Source organism: Haemaphysalis longicornis, unplaced genomic scaffold (assembly GCF_048455015.1).
Source record: "Haemaphysalis longicornis isolate Haplotype H1 unplaced genomic scaffold, Haemaphysalis longicornis Haplotype H1 scaffold_2, whole genome shotgun sequence".
NCBI classification, from domain to species: Eukaryota; Metazoa; Arthropoda; class Arachnida; order Ixodida; family Ixodidae; genus Haemaphysalis; species Haemaphysalis longicornis.
This window is the reverse complement of record NW_027526295.1, coordinates 183,378,839-183,403,394: the sequence shown is the minus strand read 5'-3', so window position 1 is coordinate 183,403,394 and position 24,556 is coordinate 183,378,839. Positions and strand designations below refer to the sequence as shown.

Below are 24,556 nucleotides of genomic sequence, written 5' to 3'. Positions count from 1 at the left end.
CACACACACACACACACACACACACACACACACACACACACACACGCACACACACACGCACGCACACACGCGCGCACACACGCGCACACGCACACGCACACGCAGACGTACACACACACACACGCATACGCACGCACGCACGCACACACCAACATGCACACGTACACACACAGACACACACGAGCACGCACACCCACGTTCCCTAATTGACTCTTCCAAGTGATCCATTCGGTCTGCGTGCCGATGCTTCACTGAAATTCTACAACGTCATCGGTCCACTGCCGCGGCAACACGGAGTAGCATTTAAGATTTCAAAAAAAGTTGGAAAAAGTGTTGCAGGGTCCCTTTAAAGGTGGGATGCCAGTGGGGTGTGCGTACTGATTGTGTTCTCGCGCCCTTTTTGTTCCTTCTTAGCTGATTATGTCCCAATTATGCATGCTGTTGCGTGAACAACAAGACAAAAGAAAAAGAAGCTGGCGCACTAACTCCGTTAGCTCCAAAGAGTGTCATCCAAACAGCGAGATAATCCCTCCCGGGCGTGTACGCAGGGCGCTTGTTTAGTTTCCGTCCCCCTTTGCACTTGACCTAATACCCACTCCGTCAGCCCCCGCGCCAATTCTGCCGGCTTTTGTGGCTGCCAGGAGCAATACAGGGCGGCTTCGTAACCGGTGAATTTGGGACGTGCAGACGCGCCATTTGCCCTTCGCGTCATTAATAACCGCGCGTGCGCAGGAGGGCGACACGTATGCCACACAGCGGCAGAAAACTCGCGCTTATTTATAATTCGGTGGGTCCTACCCAGCAGTCGTTCTCCCTTGCGGGGTCATTAGGCTTTATGCGGACCCATGAGAGGTCGCCGAGTGCGAAGCCAAAACGCTGTGCGGTGCACCGCGGCACCGGCTTGTACCTCAAAAAGTTTCCTCCCGATTAGACGTGTTTACGACACGCGCCGTGCGAGCACCTTCGGGGATTTAACGGCCGGTATCGGGGGTCCGCATGCGAGCCTGCGTAGAATGCTTGTTTGGGTTCGGGCCGCAGCGCCGTGAGCGGAGCTAATCGGTATGCGGCGCTGCGGTTCTGTTGAGGTGAAAACTTGCTAAATAAGAAAAAAAAAGAAGTGAGAAGAAAGAAACAGTGTTTTCTTTCTTTGTGTGCGTGTGTGCGTTTCGCGTGCGGATTACGAGCAAAAGTTGGTCTTACATCGAGTTGAGGGAATAACACCATAGAAAAGCTAAAAGAAGTGACACAATATGGGTCAAAAGTGACTTCTACACTGTACAATGGGAACCTATAGACGTAGCCTAATTATCTAACTAGATTACGGTCTTTAGTAAGGCGTTGATCAAGCACCGAGTCAGTTCGGCCCATTCACACGCATTTGTTTCTCACTATACGTAAACCTAGTGAATGTGCTGTGGCCTTCGACTTAAAGAAAACGGTGACAACTGGCACGCGCAGCTCGGCATACAACGAATTCTACTTTTCTTAGCCCATAATTAGGCTTAACGTGAATGTAACAACAGGCTAAGAGGGAATGTAGACATAAAATACTTTTTTAAAGAAAGTGGCCCAGGACGATGGAAGCTGTCGTCAAAAGCTCTATTTCGATTTGACTGTGATGTAAACATAGCCATCCGAAATGCCCACGTATCCTCTTAGGTGAAATGACCAGTGATCAGTGGCGCACCTACGGGAAGGGGGGGGGGGGGGGGTTGAGGGGGGTTGTAATTCCTACCCCCCAGGTCCGTCGACCCAAACCCTCTCCCCCCTCTTCCACCGAACCGATAACAGAATTTGACCGAGAGAAGTTTGTAGTCTCGGGAGCTTCTATTGTTGGACATTCTTAGTTAAATCTCGAAAAAGAATACAGTTTCGTTGGTATTAACAAATAAAACAAGAAGAAAACAGGAGCACCAGCTTTTGAGATTATGTGCTTTTAAGACAGTGCGGACCAACTTGCGTATTACTGGAAGTATAGTTTCAGAAAAAGAACGAGAAAACGTCTTAGTGACAGAAAAAGTGTGCGTGGGTAGGAAGATTTTTTAGTGCGCAAGCCCCAATCTACGGCGCCCCTCATAGTTCACTCACGTTAAACCGCAATTACAATTTTTGTAGGGCCACGTAATACCACTTTTTAAACTTTTGTGCACAACTGCAGCCACGAAATTGAATCCTTTGCCGACATCTGAAAAAAAAGGACGCTCAAATTTCCCATACGTTGGGACTCTGTATGGTCGAGCTTGCCTTCTGACCCCAGATCAAATTTCATTGGATCAGATCGAATTTATTTTATTTCTTGAGAAAGCCAAAACAACTGTTTCTTAATACCAAGCACCAAGCACTTAATACCAAGAGTCCTGCAAGCTGAAATAGCCCTCATTCTCCCGTTAAATAAAAAAATTTCGGGATATATATACAGGGTGTCCCAGCTATCATGCACCAAGATTTAAAAAAAGAGTAAAGGCGTAACTCGAAAGAAACCAGGTGCATAATGTTTGCAGTACTGTGAAGAAGCGCACAGTATTTTTTTCTTTAATAAGACCTAATAAACTTATTGTAATTAATTATCTAACTCGAGAAATACTGTCCTAATCACTAAAGTGTCAATGAGGCACTTGTAGGTAACCACGAGGGGCATCTAACTGCGGTATTTTCAGCGATTAACTAATTGCGTACACATTTATTCTGGCTGATAAAGGAAACCCTCGAAATATGAAAAATACCGCGTGACGGCGCCTCCGCGCGCACCGTAAAGCAACGCCCTCAAACAGGCTGCCTCTGAGTTAGCCAGAATGAAATAGACAAAAGAAAGAAAGAAGAAATCGCGACCGAGTTTGTTCCTTATCTGCACACGGGTCCCGCGAATCTTGCTGCTGCTGCTCCTTCCATGCATGCTATTATCAAGGTGATGCGCTGTCTCTTCGGGCGGGTAACACGCGAAGCAGTTGCTTTCAATCAGCTTTGTTTGGGGACGCTGCTTTACAATGCGCGCGTAAGCGTCGTCACGTGGTATTTTTCATATTTCGCGGGTTTCCTTTATCAGCCAGAATAAATGAGTACGCAATTAGTTCGTCGCTGAAAATAGCGCAGTTAGATGCCCCTCGTGGTTACCTACAAGTACCTCATTGACATTTTAGTGATTAGGACAGTATTTCTCGAGTTAGATAATTAATCACAATTATTAATTAAGTCTCATTAACGAAAAAATTACTCTCCGCTTCTTCACAGTACTGCAAACATTATGCACTAAGTTTTCTTCGAGTTACGCAATTTATCTTTTTTTAAATCTTGGTGCATGATAGCTGGGACACCCTGTATATGTATATATAGATATATATAAAACCTGAGTTTATGACATCCTAGCGACGATAGGGGCAACGTTTTGTGCACAGTTACGGAAGCCAGTGAACACGGATAACAATAATGTCGTGCTGAATAGGCTTCAAGAAATATGCATTAGTTTTACTGCTCAGCGTAAATTGTGCAAACGTATACTATTTCGTTCACTAGCAGGTAGATCGAATTTGAGTAAACTTTTGCATTCATACGTATTTCAGGTTTCGGCTTTTTTTCCTCGAAGCTGTCTTCGCCGTTCATTATTTTTGTTATTTATTTATTTATTTATTTATTTATTTATTTATTTAATTATTTATTTATTTACATTTATTTTGATTGTGTATATATGTTAATTTATAAATTATTACATTTTATATTTGTTGCTAAAATTTCACCCCACCCCAGACAAAAACCCTGGGTGCGCTAATGATGATGACACCTGCCCACAAAGGCTCACCGTCTATTCACCTAACCACCGTCGTAATAAAGCCTTCAAAGCGCGCGAGCAAATTTAAGTGCCTCCTGTAATTTCCTATTATTTCTCTGTTCGTACTTTGATATGCCAGCTGTCTGGCATATCAAAGTATCATATACCCGACGGCTCTATCCCCCCTTACCCCTCCCTCGCAACCACGGACGCCCGCATGTGGCGGCGCATCCAAACCCAGTGGTACTGCAGTCACACCTGCCTTCGGCATGTCTCCCCCACCCTCCACCCATTCAAATACCCATCCTACAACTCTCCCAACGCCACCAGCCACTTAGTTCGGGAACATGTCCGTCTAATCTCCCCCTCTATACCCCTCCTCCCCTTCTACTGAACATTGGAAACGGGTGCTGCGTTACAACCGGCTCGAAGAACAGGAAGCCCTGATTCTCATTAAGAAGACTCCAGCTATGGCTCGCGATCTACCGGAATGGGATGGCCACGCATTTCTCTACTTTTTTGACCCAACTGTCTTCCTTATTATAAACGTTTTCAACCACAACAACAACAGCTATATTCCTTTTTTAAGTGCAGAGCACCTTGGGGCCGCGCCTTGTCGTCGTAGCTCGCTCGCTGGACCCAAGTACAGCAACAGGTCGTCCCGTGGTAACGCTGTCATTCGCGGCGTACCCCGGAGGCTTCGAAAATCAAGCGGTTTATATAGTCCGAGACTCGTTCGAAAATCGTGAACCGCTGGCGCCTGTCCAACATCTCCCCGTTGTTTAGCGCAAAGAAACCTATAGGTACATTTGAGGCAAAATATACGTAATTAACCGGCAGCGCCCGCGTTCGTTTAATTAAGAACGCCCCTTGGGTTGGTTTTTTACAATAGTAAGCGAAAAAAAGTGGCAGTGCAATGCCGGCACGTGCGGGAGTAAAAGCACAAACAGAACAGAACTCCTGCTGGCGCAGTTTCAGGCAGGGGACGCGCGAGCACTGCGAAGGCGGGAAATTTGATTTGCGTTGGGTGGTAGCAGAGAGAGGATAACTGTGCTACCACCCATTATGGCGAATCACTGCTCTGCACTTACGACAGCTTTCACATTGAGTGGAATGGCTTCAATTTATTCATAATCATGACGCAGCATAAATATGCAACCCAAATCCGCTAGTTTTACATTGTTCTGGTGCAAATGAACTCAATTGATATTTGTAAGTAAGCTAACGCTGCTAGACTTGGTTATGGTACTTAAGTTTTGTCCCAAATGCACCCTTGCGTGGCCCTTGTGCTAGCAGTTGACTAAGTTTTTTTTTCTTATAGCATATACAACTCGTTCACAGACATTGCAGTGGTACTACTGTTTGTGGCATGAAATACCGACGTTATGAATATCTTACGGTGTTCGCTAAGATATATACGCTTCGCGCATAATAGACCAGACATCGCCTTTTCGAAATTCGCCTCGTATACACGTCAGTGTGAGCTCTGCACCGCTGTCCCAACATAAACGTGTCCCCGCAACAAGCCCATTGAAACGACGCTTTAATGCAATGTAGTCTATTGTTTATCGCAGTAATTTCATTTCACTTTTTCTTTTTCTACAAGTGCATACGGGCCCTAAAGGCACATAATGAGTGCTGACGGCATCGATGTTTCGTGCGACTGTGTACCTGCCTCCCCTAGCAACGACTTCATCGGCGTACCTCACCGCGTGCGCTCGCGACCACATAAATCTCCAGCGAAACAATCGAACGTCGCCAGTGAAGGAACTCGGCGAATTGCCCAACGTTTGCATCCACCGTATGCACGCCCGGTCGCATTGGGCGATTTGCTTATTATACACCTATCGACGTCACGGCCAGAGCAAGAAGTTGTTGCGCCATAGGCCGAGGGCAGAATGGAAACTTGCGCAGTGATTTTCACGCCATTCGATCTATCTTGTTCGCTGTGTTGGTATGGTAACCATCGGGCACTTTTCCTTCCTTTCACCAACTCCAGACGACGCATACGATATATGACTCTATATGTATGGGCTTCTCGGCGCATGATCATCGGTTAACATCCAGCTAACCTAGCTTTTTTCCGCTACGCTCCTGGTTACTGCTCCTGCCGCCCCTTGATGACCATCGTGCAAACGGTGTCGTTTGCATATATTTTTAGCTGTTCCTGACCGCCCCCGGTGCGACCAGAATGGGCCCTAGGAATATGAAATATTCAGCCCCAATTTGCCTAGTTTCTCGGTACTCAGAAAGCCGCTTTCACCTCGTCGTACTTCCGTTATGGATAAAACACACAAACCCCGCATTCCCAAGAATTCAGCAGGACCAAACATAGACCCTGTTGCATAAGGTAAGTAAAAAATCGAAGGAAATGTATTTTTGGGTGACAATCCGTTTCAGGTCAGTTATAGGTGCTAATCACGTTTTCGATATTTTTAGTTCTTTTCAGACGCCTTGATTTGATTAGAATGATTTTTTTTTTTTTTTTTTTTTTGCTGCGCTGACTTCGTTCATCACACTTCGCTCAACGCGCTGACCGTGGCTTCAGTGCATTATGACACCAACGTCGTCCTTTTGCACACTGCTCGCTACCGCTCCGATCCCAGTTGCCCGCGTGCCAGTGCTCCACCTTTGACGTGGTGCCCCGCACCCCATTGCGCCGGCGCGGCGCACCGCTGAGACGGCTTTGCTCATCGTGACAACCGTATCCAGCGGATCTGAGCCTCCTGCAGTGCTTACGCATTATTACAGCGAAACTGTTCGTCGGAAAATTTCGTGTCGTAAACAAAAAACCCCGGCAGGACCCAGAAGTTCTCACCCAAGACACCGAGCGCATGCATCAGGCTAATCAGGCATACAACATAGAGCTCAGAATTCGTTTAAGGACACCACAAAACAAGCATCGAAACCGCATTATGGATGATAACGCGCCTGTGAACAAAGGGACCCCCCCCCCCCCTGTGTTCCTGGTACAGATTGTCTGCAGATTATCTTTGAAGTCTAGACAGGAATAGTGTCACTAAATAGAGCACTTCGTGCACAAGACGCCGAGAGCACGCGTCAGGCTAGGCAGGACCCAGCATTTGCCGCCAGAGAAGCCGAGCGCAAGCGAGAAGCCTGCCGAGACTACGAGAAACATTTCATACCCTCCCTATCAGCGTTTCTAGTCGTTTACAAACGCTTCGCTGGACATCCACTTTCGCGGGGCGGGATGGCGACCATTATTAACATCAAAGGGACCCCGCAACACTTTTAACAGCGGAGATGTTTAAGCTTGAGGTAGGTCCGGTGGCGTATGCAAAAAAAAAAAAAGCTAAGAAAAAAGACGCACGCGGTGCCTCCTGGCGAGGAGGGAGAGCGCGAGAGCAGAGCCCGTCACACAACAGCGGAGGGCACGCGCTGGCCTCCTGGCCTAGCCTCCCAGCAGGGGCTCAACTGTAGTCGGGCCCAGCTTCCAGCAGCGTCGAGAGCTAGCCTCACAACCGGGCTCATCGCCGGTAACGAGCGGCATAAAAGAAGGTTTGTCGGAAACAACTATGGCCTCGTGACTCCGCGCCGAGCACATCGTTTAGACTTCCGCAAAACATGGGTCGGCCACAGAGGTACGAAACTCCTGAGGAAAAAGCAGCGCAGCGCGAACGCGTTCATGTCGCTGCTCGAAAACATCTTGCAAAATCCGGCTAACCTCGGCCTAACCCCTCAACACTTAGCCTAGCCTACCAAAGGCATCGCAAAACCTAACAAAACCTAGCAAGATTTAGCAAAACCGGAAGGAGCTAGGTCGAGTCCCAGCTCTGTTGTTTCTCCAGCTTTTCACCACTCGTGCAAGCTGCACCATTTCTTTTTAACTTTTTTTTTCGAAATCTTAAATGCTTGCACCCGCCGCGGTGGCTCAGTGGCTATGGCGTTGTGCTGCTGAGCCCAACGACGTGGGTTCTATTCCCGGCCGCGGCGGCCGCTTTTCTGGTGGATGCGAAAAGCGAAAACACCGCTGCGTTCGAGATTTCGGCGCGCTTTAAAGATCCCCAGATGGTTAAAATTAAGCCGGAGCCCTTCACTACGGCGCGCCTCATCGCCTGTGCAGCGTCGGCGCGTTAAACCCCCACAATCACAATCAATTCATTTCTGGCAGAGCGTAGTCAGTCAACACATACAGTACTTAATTATGTGTCGCAAAGTACCTCACCCGAAAATTACTGCTCTAGGCCCATCCGATAATTTAGAAACTTGCTCAAAAGATGTCTCTCCCTTTCCCGGCCTTGGCGTTCTTCGACCGCTGGAATTACGTCATTACAGCGGTGTAGCGGCTATTGGCCGGCTTTCGTTCCGTTGCAGCCATGAACACGTTCGATAGCCACGTTAAATAATGGGCGCCATCCCGCCCTGCGAGAGTGGATGTCGTCCAGTGGAGCTGTTGTAAACCACTACACATGCCGATTGATGGGGGACGGTATGAAATGTTCCTCGTTGTCTCGGCGGGCTTGTCGCTTGCACTCGGTCCTCTGGCGGCAACTGCTGGGTCCTGAGGCATGCGCTCGACGTCTTGGGCGAGAACTGCTGGGTCCTGTCTAGCCCGACGCATGCGCTAGCCCTCGAATGACCTCAACCCCCTCCCCCTTTGTAGAGAAGCTGCAAACCTAATATTTACCAGAACACCTGGCGGGGGGAAGGGGGGGAGGGGTTTTCATTGTTCGCCGACGCCTTATCACCCATCATGTGATTACCATGCTTGTTCTGGGTATTTTTTTCTTTGCACGAATGCTGAGCTTTACGCTGCACGCCTGAATATCCTCGCGCATGCGCTCGGCGTCTTGTACGAGAACAGCTCGGTCCTGCCTGGGTTTTTTGTTTACGACACAAAATTTTCCGACCAACGAGAGGCTAACATCTTCGCTGTAAAAGAAAACCACAAAAACAAAGCAGACACGGAGGGCGTATCTGCTGCGACGAGCAAATCACGCAGTGTCGTTCCCTGCTGGCGACAACTATAGCTTTCGCAGTGCTTCCAGAAAGAAAGAATGAAAGCGTTTATCGAAAGTGTTGCAGGGTCCCTTTAACACAACGCAGTCGTAATCACTATCAACGAAAACTTCGGGGCTTCCTGGAAATGCTACAACCGACAAAAAGAACCCGTGCGGTCATTACTGTACGTTGGGAAGTTGTGCGGCTCGCGCCGTTTAATGACTATACTGTTGAGCGTGTGTAGTTCGTCAACATGACTCATTGTTGGAGTTTGGTTTTTATCAGCAACCTGAAGTACTGCCTTACATTTCATGCCAACATATCGATGGCGCCCGACTATAAGCTTAGCTAGAGATGCTTGACTTGAGCGAAATTACCAGTCACGTTCTTACCAAAAACAGTTGTATTGACCCCCCAGAAGCGACGACAGACGGGCAAATTGGAATGGGCCTTGCGGCACTTACCACCGACTACTCGCAATGTATTTTGGAATAAAGTCTATTTCATCAGCAATATATCTCCTACCGCAAGAATTATAAAAATTCGTTCACTATCATCGAAGCTACGCGCGATGAGAAATATCACATAATCGTTCCCTCTCGACTAGACCGTGGACTACGCGACGAAAGCTGTGCGCTCTCTTCCGGAGACGGTGGCGGCTCGCCGCGTTTTCTTAGGCGGCCTTCGATATATCACAGGCCTGGGAGTTTTCTCTCCTTATCCGCAACATGGAGGTGTCTATTTCTAGTCTGGTGCAACAAAAAAGCAGGCATGGCTGCCTGCTCGCAAGCCCACGCTCAGGCTGGTAGGGCGTTTTGAAGCCATAAAAGTTTGTTTTCGAGTGGTCTGGTTTTAAGGAAAGTATTGATTTCGTCACTCAAACTCCGCGCGCTCTCAGAACACAAAAGAAACGCCGAACTGCTCGTGCAGGGTTAGGCTTAGAAGAGGTTGGTGAACAGCGCCGCCGACGGCGGATAGTCACAGGAAATGCGAGAAATAAACCGTGAAGTTGACCAGCAACAGCCAATAGGACGCTGTAATGGCGTAATTAGAGCGGTGCCTGTTGTGCATAATGAGGAAAATTGAAAAGAGCGCGGTTGGTTTTTCCGCATTTTTCACAGCGATTTGCGTGCTTACCGCTTCACGTGCACGCGTAATATTTGGCTCAGGTATTCCAGGCAGTGTAATCTAAACGAGGAGAACTTCTTGCTGGGCTAGTTGGTGAACAGTTGCCATGATTTGAAGCCCCACAAAAAACACGGACGTCTACACTGTTTCTTCGTCCGTGTTTTTTGTTGCGCTTCAAATCATGGTAATCTACACGAGACGCAGGTTTATTTGCACTGCTGGAAGCGTGTTGCAGGGTCCCTTTAAAGCAAAAAAGCACGGAAATACACAGGAATAAAAGAACTTCACAGAACGAGCGCTTGTTCTGTGAAGTTTTCTTTTTTTTTTTTTTTTGTCCTGGCTACTTTCGCGCTTTTTTGATTCAATATGAGTCCCTCCAGAAAAATAATTAATCAACAAATTGCCGTAATAAATATTGTGGATGAATATTCTCTCATCTCAGGGTTTCGAGTGAAAGAGCCCTTTGGCAACTTATATAGTATCACACCCGTATCAGGCATTGATATATGCAACTTCCGAATCCAGCCAGAAAATAGCCCTCGCTGTTTGTTTCTCTGAACTCCCCCCCTCCTACCCCCCCCCCCTCGCGATGTTGTCCTTTCTGATTTAGCGGTCCTAGACCCTTCCCTGTCGCTTTACGATTGAAACTGATTACAAAATATACATGGATCGATATCAATTACAGTCAGTTCATACGCTTTCCTGTTTATTCCTGTAGTTTAGTTATGGCATTGTTTCTGAGGGAACTGTAAACAAACCCAGCATGCCGAATCCACATGACAACACTTCGAGGCTACGTCATTCCTTTTCGAAGTACTTTGCGACTGTTCTTTGGAAACCTTCCAGGGTATACCTATTGTTAAAGCTTCCCTTCTCATGCAAAAATGCTCTAATTTTGTCGCACCAAACCTTTTTTCGCCTGAGCAGAACATGTGGCATGTCGGCAAAATTTTCGTGTCGATCTGTCACCAGAGCCAGCGGGAGAACGTCACATAACAAAGAGAGTGGAGGGAGCGCGTGAAGGCAGAGCCTTTGACTTCAGGACGCTTCCGACGGTGCTAGGGGAATGTCAACTCGAAGCGCAGCCCGCCACCTGCCTCTGCAGACGCGCCTGTCGCACACCGTCTTGACGGGTCGCGTGACTACCAGCAGCGCTTGTTCGCGTTGTAGAATAAAGATCTCAGCCAGTGCATGGTGGCATAAGAGGAAGAAATGTGAATGGCGGCGACGAAATTCCGGTGCTGGTGGACAAGAATATGAGCGACAGGCTGTCAATTCCGCTGCTAAAGTGAGCAAACCCAAGTGCTGATATGCTTAGAGCGCTAAGCACGGCTGACACGGTGGACGAGGGGCGTGCGAGAAACGCCACGTTGCGGGCTTACTTCTGAAACAGGAGCAAGGCATACGCATTGGCACGAGATGCTCACGCATAAGACACATTGATGGATCTTCAACTAATTTTAAGTTGTATATCACTGACAATCACAGAGTACTTATTACATCTCCGCGTTAATTTGCGATTCTCAGCGAATCTGAGAAGAACCTCAGCGAACAAGGTGACCCCATTAAGCCTACTTCATTAAGTATATCGATCATTTAATAAGTACATGACTTCTATTTCGGTGCACCAAGTACGGCTATCAGCTAGCTTCGCTCAGGTAACCTTCGTGCACAGAAACGTGCTTTATTGCCCGACAACCACGTCAGCTGGGGAACTTGTGTCTCCCTTTGAGGACCGGAAACGAATTAAGTGCGCGTATACACTATGCGCCAGCTCAAAACTGGAACACCAAGACATCGATGTCGAAGGCTTCAGTCGCTACGCCGGCCACAGCAACGCATGCATGACCGCTCTCGAGAAGAAAGTAGAAAAGTGAATTGTTTTTCGGTTCTTCCGATTTTTTATTCCGTATTCGCCCGTTGCCTACAAATGACGATCGCTCGCTGCGACATGCGATGATAAATGCGCGCTGCGCTTTCGCTGCCCTCGTGGGCATGAAGTGTTCAGCCTTCCGTGAGAAATGACCTTTAGTCGCCAGCTGCGGGGAATTCAGGAAGCGAGTCTCATTTCACTGCACGGCATGTTACGATATTGCTGTTTATAAATCGTAGCTGCGTGGCTGCGCACAAGCGCATTGAGAATCGACCGCAGCCACGAGTCGCCTAGGCAATTTTCCCCTCGCTCTCAGTAATGTCCGAAACGTTGATCTGCATTGTCTGAAGTCCCTCGTAGGCCTTCCGTCGGCGTTCCTACTTGAGCTACACAAATGTTGGTTATATTATACCATAAATGAGTGAGTGAGTGAGTGAGTGAGTGAGTGAGTGAGTGAGTGAGTGAGTGAGTGAGTGAGTGAGTGAGTGAGTGAGTGAGTGAGTGAGTGAGTGAGTGAGTGAGTGAGTGAGTGAGTGAGTGAGTGAGTGAGTGAGTGAGTGAGTGAGTGAGTGAGTGAGTGAGTGAGTGAGTGAGTGAGTGAGCTAGCTAGCTAGCTACTTCTTTGGTGCATCTTTTCATCCTCTACGTGTCCTTTCTTGGAAAATGCATTTTAACGGAAGCAGCAGAAGCAAAAAAGAAGTTTCCGGTTGCAGTTTTGAACTTTAACTTTGGGACCCTAGTCTGTATAATACTATTACTGTACTACTGTTTTGGAATTAATAATAAACTGAAACTGAAACTGAGCAAATCGTGTACTATGATGCAGTTCACCACGAATTTTTTTATCTAAAAAATATTGCTTCATAGTTTCCGGAGTTTCTTTTTTCTGCTGAGTTCGAAGCGTAGTCCCTGTCCTCATTAAAAAAACCCTGCTAAACGAGGTATAAAAATGTTTTACCCATTAATTCCGCACTCGTGGTCATCGGCTATGGACAAATAATGTGCTTTGTTATGTCCCTTGCAACGGGAGAGAGAGAGAGAAGCTCTTTATTAGAAAACATAGTGTTTAGCCGGCGTACAAAATCGCCTTCATGCTACTCTGTTAGGGGAGGGGGAAAAGGAAGAAAGGCCCAAGAGAGAGGAGGGCAGGGTCCACTGCTTTCGCCGCTCTGTGAGTTTTCATTTCTTTGTGCCATTGCAAAGCTTCCCGCCTCATTCTGCTATGCAGTATGGCGTTATAAACGACTAAGGACGACGGCGAACCGGAAAAACTTAGCCAAGAGAGCCATTCATGGTCCCAATAAGCGGTCTCTGCTGTTAAGCGGGGGGCCGCCATCACTGGTGCCTCATGCCGTAATGATGGAGGCTTCTACCATGGCTACAACGGAAGGACAGCATCGTACAGCGTCCGTGTCACCGGAGGACAACGTTTTACTCAATGAACATGATCCGCCAGCCATGAAAAAGCGCGCCATCGAGGAGTCACAACGCCACACAACCGGAGATGGACATGCAGCTGAAGAGGAAAGTCAGGCTGCGTTTACTGTAGTCAGATATAAGAAGTCTAGGCCCACCGGCATCCCTTGCAACGGAATTCATGGCAAAGAGGGAATTGAGTGTTGTTATTTTAGCTTCCTTTCTCGACAACAGCAATATTTTCTTTCCTTAGGGCTCTACCCCTCGGGGTGGTGTTCTAGAAAAGGAGTAATTGCTTATTATATTTTAAAATATAGGCCAAAAATACAGGCCTCTGGCGGCGACCCATATCTCCGCGCTGGATTAGAGGGATCGTGAGTAAAAAAAAAGAAAGGGAGAGGGAGGGAGAGTGATGAGTGACGAGTGGGTTGGAGAGAAGACGGTGATAGAAAAATATTCAAGTGAACGTAAGCGTCTGCAACAGCAGTTACAAAACGCTTAATACCAGGAGTATGAGTAGAAACAAAAACTAGATATCTGGTATTATTGCGCATATCACCAGAATTTTCCACGAGCGAAAGCACAAAAAATTACATCTTTTCTCTATCTCCACGCATGGCCGAATTCGTATTAGCCCAGGCTATATGCTTTTACACACCGACGCAAATATTTGCTTGAGCAGAGCAGTTCTCCGAGGCCAGCTAAAATTTGCGGGCGTATAAGTTCGCACCATCTACATACTCGCACATGCAGGTACATAAAACTCCATGTGGGTGCCGCAGCTTTCGGTCAATAACTTTCTGACGAGATGGGCAAATCCCGCGTATACTGCCACGCTCACTGTACAGTAGCTATTAAAGCTATGGTGGCACTCATTCATTATTCAGCAAATTTCGACCATTCGAGAGGCCTTTTCACCTACGGTCTTCGCGAAGCACCTCGAAGGCAATCACCATCCTCTGAGCACAAACCGCCTCGCTGCGCAGATTGCGTTCACTCTCTCTTTCAGTTGTACCGCTACTGAAAGTGTTCACCCCTTTCGGCGCAGATCGAGACGAAGCGCAGACCGTGCAGCGCACGGAGACGGGAGTTATCTTGAGCGCAGTGATTTGCATTTACATTACTTTCGACGCATGGTCGACGCCGAGTTTCACGCTTCGCCGCGAAAATTGGTACTTGCCGGCGAAACCGCGTGCCTTTATTTTGTGGTTCCTCTATGGCGATTAACGTACGATATTGCGGCAGGCCACGAGCTGCAGCTATCGCATCTCTCTCTCTCTCTCTCTCTCTCTCTCTCTCTCTCTCTCTCTCTCTCTCTCTCTCTCTCTCTCTGTACAGCTATGTGTGGGAGGTAGGGGGGGGGGGGGGGGAGAGTTGAGAGTGTCTACCTCACTCTACCTAGATGTTTACACAAGTCGAGATGACCTTCTACATGTGGCCTTCTACACGTACATTTCAGGTTTGAAACAGGGCCCAGTATAGCGCGCGTTGGACCATTTGAAATGCAACCTCAAGTGCCACTTAGAGCCATAAACGTGACCACCTGTGGAGCGGCCACAGCTCGTTGATACAGCACAACAAACATTTCCTTCTAAGCATTTCCTTCCAAAGGAAAGATCGGATACTTGTAAATTTATCTACTTTCGCCGAAAATACACGTCTACTTTCGCCTTAAATAAACGTGTTTACTTGGCCTAACCAGTCTGTATACGTAGAAGCAGTTGTCAACTAAAAATACGAAATCGTACGAAGCGTCCGTGACACGGCGCCGTACGCGAGAATGCTCGATATTTGACTGGGTGTTGTTATGGCTTGGTTTGCTCACCCTGTATCTTGGTGTTTAAGGCTCGCAGCGGTCGCAAACGACGGTAGTGTTCGTTATCCTCTTTCCTCAGCCTGGTTTTCGTCAAGGTATCGAATGCTTGTTAATCAGCTAGACGCGCTCCTTTCCTGACGCCCCAAAATATTCCCTGTCGTAAAATGTTATGCTCTAGTTTTGAGGTTAATAGCATCGCAGTCACAGTCACTGTTGGAATAATTTTTTCTCCCTCACACACGTTTCCACGCTTGCTTCACGCCTTGTAAACCGGCTTGCATTCGTTGCATTCGTTGCATTTACGGCTTGCATTCGTTGGATACCGGGTGACATTAGCATAACTTGAAATGAATGGGGGGGGGGGGGGGGCGGGGGGGATACACTTGCTACTTTATTCTGCGCGTACTTTCGCCGTTGTGAAAGGAAATCCTTATGAACAAATACTTCCTAACATGCAGCAGCGGCCGTGGGAGAACGCCTGGTTTGATGAAGAACACAAAGGCATCTCTCATACAGGTTCCAAGAAAATATTGCAACACAGTGGCCTCTACATTGTCTCCTTCGCCGCCGAAACCTATACGAGGGATATACGTTTCGATTTCTACGTCCTGTAAGCTTACCACTCCTGACTATAAGGTCCCTTGAGATGCCACCATCGAGCACAACCTTACTGCACAGACTGTGATCTGCTGCGCTGACGGCTTTTTTCGTAGGCCGGACTTTCTGAAGAATGTACGTCGACGGCTGAAAAACTCATAACCCTATATATGCGTGTATTGACGATGGCCGCCCAAAAGAACCAGAGAAGAGCTGAGGCCTGTTTCTTAGGGATATTGGACAATAACACCGACATTGGACGATATCCCGTTTGGACGAGAGCCCCGGCATCAAATATACGGCCCAGTTATTTCCTTCCATGACGGAAACAAAAACAGTTGAAGTAAGGCAAGAGCTGCGAAAGCGATTTTCGACGTGGAAACAAGCCAGAGGGCGAATATATCGAAAATAAGCTTTGCACGAGGTAATAGAGAAATTTAAGCTCCCCAGGAAAAGATTTCGGGAGTAAACGCTGATGGGATCCTATAGTACTGAGAAGGAAAACAGTCTTGGCGCTTGGCTTCAAGCACGAGTAACGTAAGGTTTTAAAACAGTATCACAATCGGAGGTCAAATTTACCAAAATGAAAGCTAGGGCACAGGTACTCTGTCTGAGTTGGGGAATATTTGTCACCGCTAGCTTTGTCATGCTTAAGTTAAGTGTATTCGTTTTGCTGCCCAAGAAGTACCGTCATAATCAGCCTTTTGAAGATAAGCAACGATCATGCAGCGTACGAGCATGGCGAGATAATTAAAAGCTTCCTTGTGCATTGTACTGAAGCTGCAACTATCATATTCCAAGTGCTACGGCCTGCATGTTTGCATCTATGACCAAAATACGTCCCTTTGGATCGAAATCTGTTCTAAAGCAACCAACCACCCCTCCAACCTTCGCTTCGCCGATGCTCTGCAGCGTACAAGTTCCCGCACAGCGCAGCCAGAGTAAAAAAATTTGTTAATGAGAACGGATTCAACGGTAGGACATTAAAAGAGCGCGTACTTCCCTCCAGAACAACTCCATACACTTGAAGGATTCGCTGCCACACTGTCAGGTTGGCTCTGAGGGTAACCGGCGTGATCCTGCGCCCGTCAACGAACGACTTCGGGTATAAAGCCTTGATGGGCGGTATGAGACGTAATGAGATGCCTGTTGTTCGCGCAACAAAGTTCCCCCGTTCCCAATAACTTCTTGATCCATACGACCGTAGCTGCACTACACGTTCAGATGAGCAGTCCTAAGGGCGAGCCCCTTAGGGTCTCGCCCTTCCAGACGCGAAACAAACAGTGAGAGCGTTTATCGTAAGTGCTGCAGGGTCCCTTCAGCACGACAGGTATAAATTCAAGGGCGCCCTTCGGCGGATCCTTGGATGAGCGAGAAAGAGAGAGAGAGACGTGGGAGGGGAGGGGAGAGGGGAGTGTTACAATGTGAGGGTATCCATCCAAATCTACATGAAGGGAATATTCGGCTTCCAGAAGCGCTAGGATCTAAGGGTATCACAGAGGAAGTTAACTTCAAGGCTGTCGAGGGGACGAAAAGAAGATGAGAATGCTGGTGGACGAAAAGCAGAGAGGGGAATATTGCCTAAGACAGTTACCACCTGTAACAGAAAAAAAAAGTATTTCGTGCCTAATAAGCTTTAGTGCCTGCCCTAAGCAGCGGTAGTATTAAACCAAGAGTGTAAAACATAGGTATAATAGTCCTTTTTGGTAAGATGACATGCCATCACCCCGATACAAGGGGGAAACCAAAAGAAATCATCAATCATCATCATCGTGCACACTCACCCAGCAGGAGCCGCAGGAGCCCTGGTCCCGGATCTCGCGGATGGTGGGGCAGTCGTGCCAGCGGTGGCGCGAGTCGAAGTGGTCGGGGATCTGCACGTTGCTCGTGTCGATCTCGATCTCGGGAAGCCGGTACTTGTGGTTGTTCGGGTGAACGCCCAGCAGGGTGCGCACGTAGCGGGGGTCCTCGTAGCCCAAGTTGCGGCCGGCCTGAGTCGTGCGGAGCAGATCATACGAATGGGTGGTCTCTTTGTATACGTGCCTTTCACCCCGTAAACGCCCGATGTGACTTGGTTATTGGATTCGTATTTTATTCCGGAAATTTAAGTCGGACACTTTACAATACCTACATATATCCAGTTATATGGGCCAAGCACAATTTTTCGGGGTGAGAGGACAAATAGAGACGGCGAAGTTTTGGCTCATTATAAATTCTAGCCGGAACTTAACTGGATGCAAGCTTGAAATATTGAAAAGTGTTCAGCTGTGCCCAGTAACCAGCTAATAGACCATGTACGCCCAGTGTATGAACTGCTATATGCGGTACATACAACTGTAAGCGATATCAATACGCCCATCTCTCGCGAGAAAAAATCAATGAACGATAGCGCATCCGCGTTGTTATCATTACTTTTTCGCACTATGAAAAAATTGCCATGGCTTCCCCTTTATGTTTTCCGCGGCAAAATGAAATTTTATTTTTTACGCTCAGTTACCCGGAGCAAAATAAAGGGGCGACTCTTCGGTACACAACCTTACCGTCCGGCTCACAATTTTGAATAGCAGATAACAGATCTCTTTTTATAACTAGAGCTCTTGAGGGAAGAGCTCTTCTTTTTGCGTGGTCATGCACCACGAACCCACTACTCCCACATGAAAATAAAAATTGGGTGTTTGTGTGTATTCTTATTTCACGAGTACGTACGTGGAGACAACCGATTCCCCCTGTTCGCCCAAAAATTGTCCTGTTTCTACGCTTTTTTTTTTTTTGGGGGGGGGGGGGGGGCGGGCTCTAATGTGACAGCTTTTTTAAGTATAGAACTGTTAACAATATGTCGGGTCGTATTTTATGTCGGGTCGTATTTGGCTTGATTATATCACATGTTCTTCTGCCCGTTAGAACTGTTGATAAAATTACTTCCGTAAATGAGCACGGCTAAGTAAAGGACAGGTGAACCTGGGATAAAATCGGCCACATTTCGCAAATAAATTGAGGTCAAAGCCACCCCTTTTGCGTGAAATACAACTAAATATGGCCGCAGGTGTATTTCGAAAAAGCTCTCATTCTTGCTTTGCGTAACAGCACGGAGAAGAATACCTTAATGAAAAGTTAAACTTTGCTTTCAATCATTGGCCCTTTTACGGCAGCATTTTAACCAATCGCGCCTAACCAAAACGCCCCAAATATAACTAAGCTAAGAGAGCGTATTTTTGGCGCCCATTAACCCACTTGATCTATCGCCATTAACCTGCACATGAATCAGCATCCGAACGTTGAACCTTCGAAAATTGTAGGAGAGTACAAAAGTGCGCTGTCAGACGTCAGAAGATCAGCAGTCTTTCGTAAAACAACAGCTGCTTACAAAAAAAAAATCTATAAGAGCATAATCTGGCGCTGGAATCGCCTGCTTGCATGGTAACTGTGGGAAGATTTGTACTTGTGTCGTAATTGGCTTGGCTCGCAACGTTTCTTTTTTGTGGCTTTTCAATTCTTCGGTGTTTGCTTGTGCGAAGCAACCATGCTTAGTCATACTATATACAGCGCTGAACGTGAACTAGTTCTGTGGATGTCATCTTCCAGCCACCTTCTACCGGCCCGCAGCCAATTGCAAACGCAGCGTGAGAGAATTATTGGCTTTCGGGCCCCGAGCAAAAACACTGGTCGTCGGAAATACCGCGGCTTTTTATTATTTTTTTCCCAAGAACGCAGTGAATGCGCTTATCGGTAAGTTGCCTAGCTTCCCCCCTGCGCTCATTAGCGATCTTCAAAAGCAGTGTCGCGGATTATTTGCGTTTCTCTGTGGCCAGGAACGTGCCCCTGCAGATTTATCTACGGTATGAGTCACCGCTTTCTATTTGGCTTCTGCGATTGCAGATTATGCAAACACGGCGCCCGGTCATCACTACTGCATCTATAAATGGTGCCCCGCAACACCCGTGCTTTTTTGGGCGAACTCGCCGGTTAACTTCGGTTGACTGCAAAAAAAGATGTTTTTTTTTTTTCGTGCGTATAAAACTTCTCCGGAATATCCGGGTAATTTATTATTTCGAAATACGGAAAGTGCTTTTCTTAAAAAACGAGTCTCTGTGTTTTCACCGAGATTACTGATACGCACGACATCGTGTACCACTGCCGGAAATGGCTGTACGCACGACCGCATATCTTCCTGAGCATCGGTTACGTGAATGAAGCCATTTGGCTTAATGCTGTCAAAGTGCCACCTCCGAATGCTGTGCAGATGCTCTTGGTTGAAATTCAAGCGTTATTGGAGTTCCTTTGTTTACTTTTTTTTCCACTGGGGGGGTGGGGGGGGGGGGGGGGGCTGTTTTTAAAAAGACAACCCTACAAGCTGCTCTATTTCTGCGTCTTATTTTTCGAAGATTTAGAGGGGTGGCACGTATTAAGTCGCTTTCAGCACACAGGTAAAGCACTCCTCTTCACTTTGAGAATTCAGTTTTTTATCAGAGTAATGCGGGCTGGTACTCTTTTGGGTCGCTTTCGGCACAGCGTACCTGAAAACGCTGTTTAAGTTTCGAAAACTTACCAAGCCCTGCGTATACCTGGCTTGTACGGGAAATCGCCCCCATCGAATGGGGCGGTTGGGAAATGCAACTTTTAAAGCGAAGCTATATTGTCCTCACTGATGCCGTTGTATGCCAATACGCCCTGCAGGAAAGCCAACTTTCTCTAACGACGACTATGAATGATCGTGGGTGAAGGGAAAGAAAAACATGAACTACCCCTCTGTCTAACGACAACGATTGGACGACGCTAAGCTTTAGCGCGCCTACCCGCTTCAAACCCGCCAAACCAGCGCAAAATCCGAGCCAAGCAAACGATCACACACAGCGATCGAACGCCAAACTGAAAGACTAAAGCTTCACGTTCTCCCATTGTTGCCGTTAGAGAGAGGGGTAGTTCATTTTTTAACAGCAGAGCTGTTTAAGCTTTTAGTTCCGACATTCAGCTTTATCGGAAAAAAATATCAGAAAAAAAATACCGAGCACACGTGAGCCTGCGCCTCATGAGGAGCGCCTTGCTTCGGCCAGCTCGACCTTCGAGAATACTCGGCCCAGCGTTCGCGGCGTGATTTCTCACATACTGTTCTCCTCGCCAGTTCACGTGCGTTTGCGCCTGAAGTGCGGAGCACAGAACAGGTCGTGCTATACAGACGCCGAGTTCGCGAACCCGGTTGCCATCGCTTTGTAGCGCGTGCTGACGTGGTCCGCTTTGGGAGAGATGTGAAAGGCTGCGGACAAAACGGTCCGGGCCTCCCAGTCATGGAAAACTTTAATCGGCATGTTCGGAAACTCATGTGAGATGCAACATCCGGGTCTCCGATGAAGGGAGAGGGGCCGCCAGCTCTGCTGTTTCTCCAGCCCTGCACCACTACTGAAAGCTGCGCCAATTTCTTTTTCTTTTCTTTTTTTCAGGTGTCACTTGTCAAGTCGGAATACACGACGTCGTTCGTATAGCCTCATCCCTTCGGGATAATTAATTTCTTTAAGAAAGTTCGGCTTATTTCGCCAGAACCGTAGACATAATCTTTGTGTGTCCCCTGCTTAAAAAAACCGAGAAAAAACAGCCATGTTCGCGGTGTTTATTTTTTGCCCAAAAATAGTGTGTTCAAAACTTCCATCCCCACGTAATTGGTGACGTCTACCGATGAGACAAGGCTCGCAAGCCCCTACGCCCGTCTGACCTGATAACCGGGGCTTTAACAAAGAAAGGGTCACTATTAACAATAAATAAGGTGATAACCGAAATCTTCGGTACTTTGATAGTATCAATCCCCCTCGTAAATCAGTGGGATGTCACTACGCTAGTAACTTGAAGACCGCGGATGGCGCCAGCCGTTTGTTCTTCTTACGGGCTTTAAAAAAAGTTAAAGTTCTGGTCTCTAACTAAAATTAACACTTGCGCAAGCTGAAATACACAATGAAGCCAACTCCTAGCTCGGTTTGCCAACTGGAAGTTGAATGAACATTTTACACATTATTGTTTACATTGTTGCGCAAGAATGCTGCATATACAAGAGCAGAAAAACATCGCTCTTGGAGTGTTTTGACGATTGCGAAAACGAAAAATTACCGTCTGTCAGGACGAAATTTTTCTCCACAGTGCTGCTGCCTTCCATTTCCAAGGCACCCATAGGATAACGAGAGTGGAGCAACACTTCGCGATAACAGGCCGTTCGATCGCTTTACCCTGTCCTCTGTTCAGCCGCTAATGGCGGCTGCTGTAACGTCGAGTAAAATATGTTAGGCGTAGCGGTATCAAGCATATGAACATTCTTTCAATCTGCGTGGCGGCCACTGTTGAGTCGTAACAGCGACGCCTGGTCGGCATTCCTCCTCTTCGCGTCACCGATTGGTCTCATTCTTTCAAGCATTGCCACACTTTTCATACCTAAGTGTTACGGCTACAAATTTCTTGAAATTGTTAAGCCTCTTGTTCCGAGATACCACGCTCTACATCAAAAAAGCAGTTTATATATCTTGTTCTCTTTCTTGCGTTGTAGCGAACCGGTCAATTTGAACGAGCAATTTTCTCGATAAAAGCTGAAAGCGTTTCAACCCCAACTTGAATGTTTGGTGACGTGGCGGTGTTATATCCGGCCATCGCTCAAACCACTTTCTTTTTCCCATTTCCACATTACACACGCACCTCGAAACCCCCATTCGTACCTAAAGGGGCAGAAACTAAGAATTAAACCAAACCAGTCGACAATCCAGAGCACCAGCCAAAGACAAGCCGTTCACACAAGGTTAGCCTTACCTGCCAAGTGGTATTGAGGTAGTTAATGTACTCGATCATCTTGTCAGGGAAGTTGTCCATGTCGACGGGAACCAAATAGCGGTCCTCCAAAACATCGCCCCAGACTCCAATGACGAAAGCAAGAAGAAGGCAAACAGACTTCACCATTCTCCTTTTTCCGGTCGGGCCCTTACACAAAAGATCGCGCTGCGACGTTCCTGGTCAGTGCCAGAGTTTTTCGGATTGTAATACGCAAAACTGGCTGGTTTGAGCACTAATTTGCCCGTATATGACTTCGAGCTCACTTGCTGAGACAGCGACTTTGTTTCCTCTGCCGTTTGCGATGGCGTCTTCAGGCAGGAGAATCTGTTAACGAGTGCGCAGAATGAGGGGAGGGGGCGCATCATGTGACAGCGTTTGGTGCGACTCTTCCCGTGACCTTACAGCGTCCGTGCGAAGCAGACAAGGGGAGTCTGGTGAGAGATTGCCCGGAAACCGGAGACCAGTCCACGATAGCCGTCCTGATCAGTACAAGATTTGGTGGACTCTTGGGGCGTCGTGTCGAGAAAGAGGGCTCCCGTCGGCGGCGACTTACCGCCTCGTGAACACTGGATGTCCAACTAGTATTCGTTAGTAGCTTGAAACAAGAAACCTTGAACAGTACGGCTACCATCTCATTTGGAAGGTTATTAAGAAGTCCACGCGGGCGAGCGTTCAAGCCCTCATTAAAAATTTCGGTTAATTCTAAAGCTCATCGGCACGTGGCGCAAATTAGCCTCCATGCAGTGCAATGTGGTACTTGTTTTCTTCAAACGTCAGCCACCCCTTCGCTCTCCGCTATTTGAGGCGGTGTTCAGTTCCCGACCACAGTTCTTACGAAACCATGATAAATGCCTCATATCGCGGGAAAACTCCGGCGCGTAAGGAACGAATTGCGTGCTAGCTGCGGACCTCTGCGAGCAAATCCGTGTATACTCGTTAAACTGGTGGGAGTTGTGTTTGGGGTCTTTGCACGGAGCAGACGCTTTAGGGTGACTTCTCCTCGTCGTACACGCACTAATCCGCTTTAGCGAAGGGACCCCCTTCCGTTTCTTTGCCTGACACACCATTTCTTTCCCAACGCGGCGTCTTTTCTACCCAAAATCTATTTATTCATTCGTTCTTATCAGCATGTGTAAAAAATAAGACATCAGCTGAAATTGTTATTTATTTGCCTACTTAATTTCTCCTGCAATATAATTTATTTGCTTCAACTGTTTACTTATTTAGTGGGTTCAACAATTCTGGCTTAATGCTCCTCAGTGGGCACAAGCTAAGTATAAGCTATGTGAACTTATGTATCTATAAGCTATAATCTATCTATATATCTATCTGTATCTATAAGCTATCTAAAAGGTATAAGCTATAAGCAAATGTATGCGTCCGCATGTGTATGTATGTATGTATGTATGTATGTATGTATGTATGTATGTATGTATGTATGTATGTATGTATGTATGTATGTATGTATGTATGTATGTATGTATGTATGTATGTATGTATGTATGTATGTATGTATGTATGTATGTATGTATGTATGTATCTACGTACGCTTGGTTACCCACCGGTACAAGTCATTCATCAAGAATGCAGCAATCTCAGAACTCGCAGTTGACGATGTTTAATTAATGTGCCAAGCCTTTATTGACGTCAAAATGTGTGTTCTGCGTTCCCCTTTTTATGGCGCGAACAGCGTTAATGGAGCAGAATGGGTCTTTCGATAAGCTCACAGCCGTACAGGGGGCTTTTTCCAAAGACTTAGATGCTACCAGGCAGAGCCCGCCACCCAACAGATGCTTCTTAAGTGCAGAGCACTTTAGGAGCGCGGCTTTTCGTCGAAGCTCGTCCACAGTCACGCTAGCTAGCCACCGAAGTCACGCGGCGTCACGCACCCAAACAGAGGCTTCTAGACGATACCCGCTTGTCCCTCGATTCAGCCTTCCGGCCGAAAGTTGAGGATCGTTAAACAAGAGCAGAACCGTCTAAAACTCCTCGAACCGCTGGCACTTGTCGTGCGTGTCCCCATTTTAAGCGCGAAGAAAACTGCAGGTACACTTGAGGCAAAATATGCGTAATTAACCTGCACTTCCCGAGTCCATTTAGTTGGGAACGCTCGTTGGGTCGTTTTTCACAAACAGTAAGCAAAAAATTAGTGCCTTTCCGCTCTGTGAAGAAGGATGACCTGCAAAGCTGGACGCAGTCC

General features: G+C 47.3%; 1 protein-coding gene across 1 annotated transcript in view; it reads right to left on the bottom strand.

Annotated features, from left to right (window-relative positions):
• LOC144169620 (cathepsin B-like) overlaps positions 1 to 22,695 on the bottom strand; it is a 39,343-nt gene extending 16,648 nt beyond the window's left edge. The window contains exons 1-2 of the mRNA XM_077698873.1: positions 22,336 to 22,695; positions 17,340 to 17,546 (exon numbers count right to left, since the gene is read on the bottom strand). Of these exons, the coding sequence (XP_077554999.1) occupies positions 17,340 to 17,546; positions 22,336 to 22,482 (354 nt within the window). The 5' untranslated portion in view covers positions 22,483 to 22,695. The remainder of the gene's footprint in view (positions 1 to 17,339; positions 17,547 to 22,335) is intronic.
• Between the last annotated feature and the right edge of the window lie 1,861 nt (positions 22,696 to 24,556).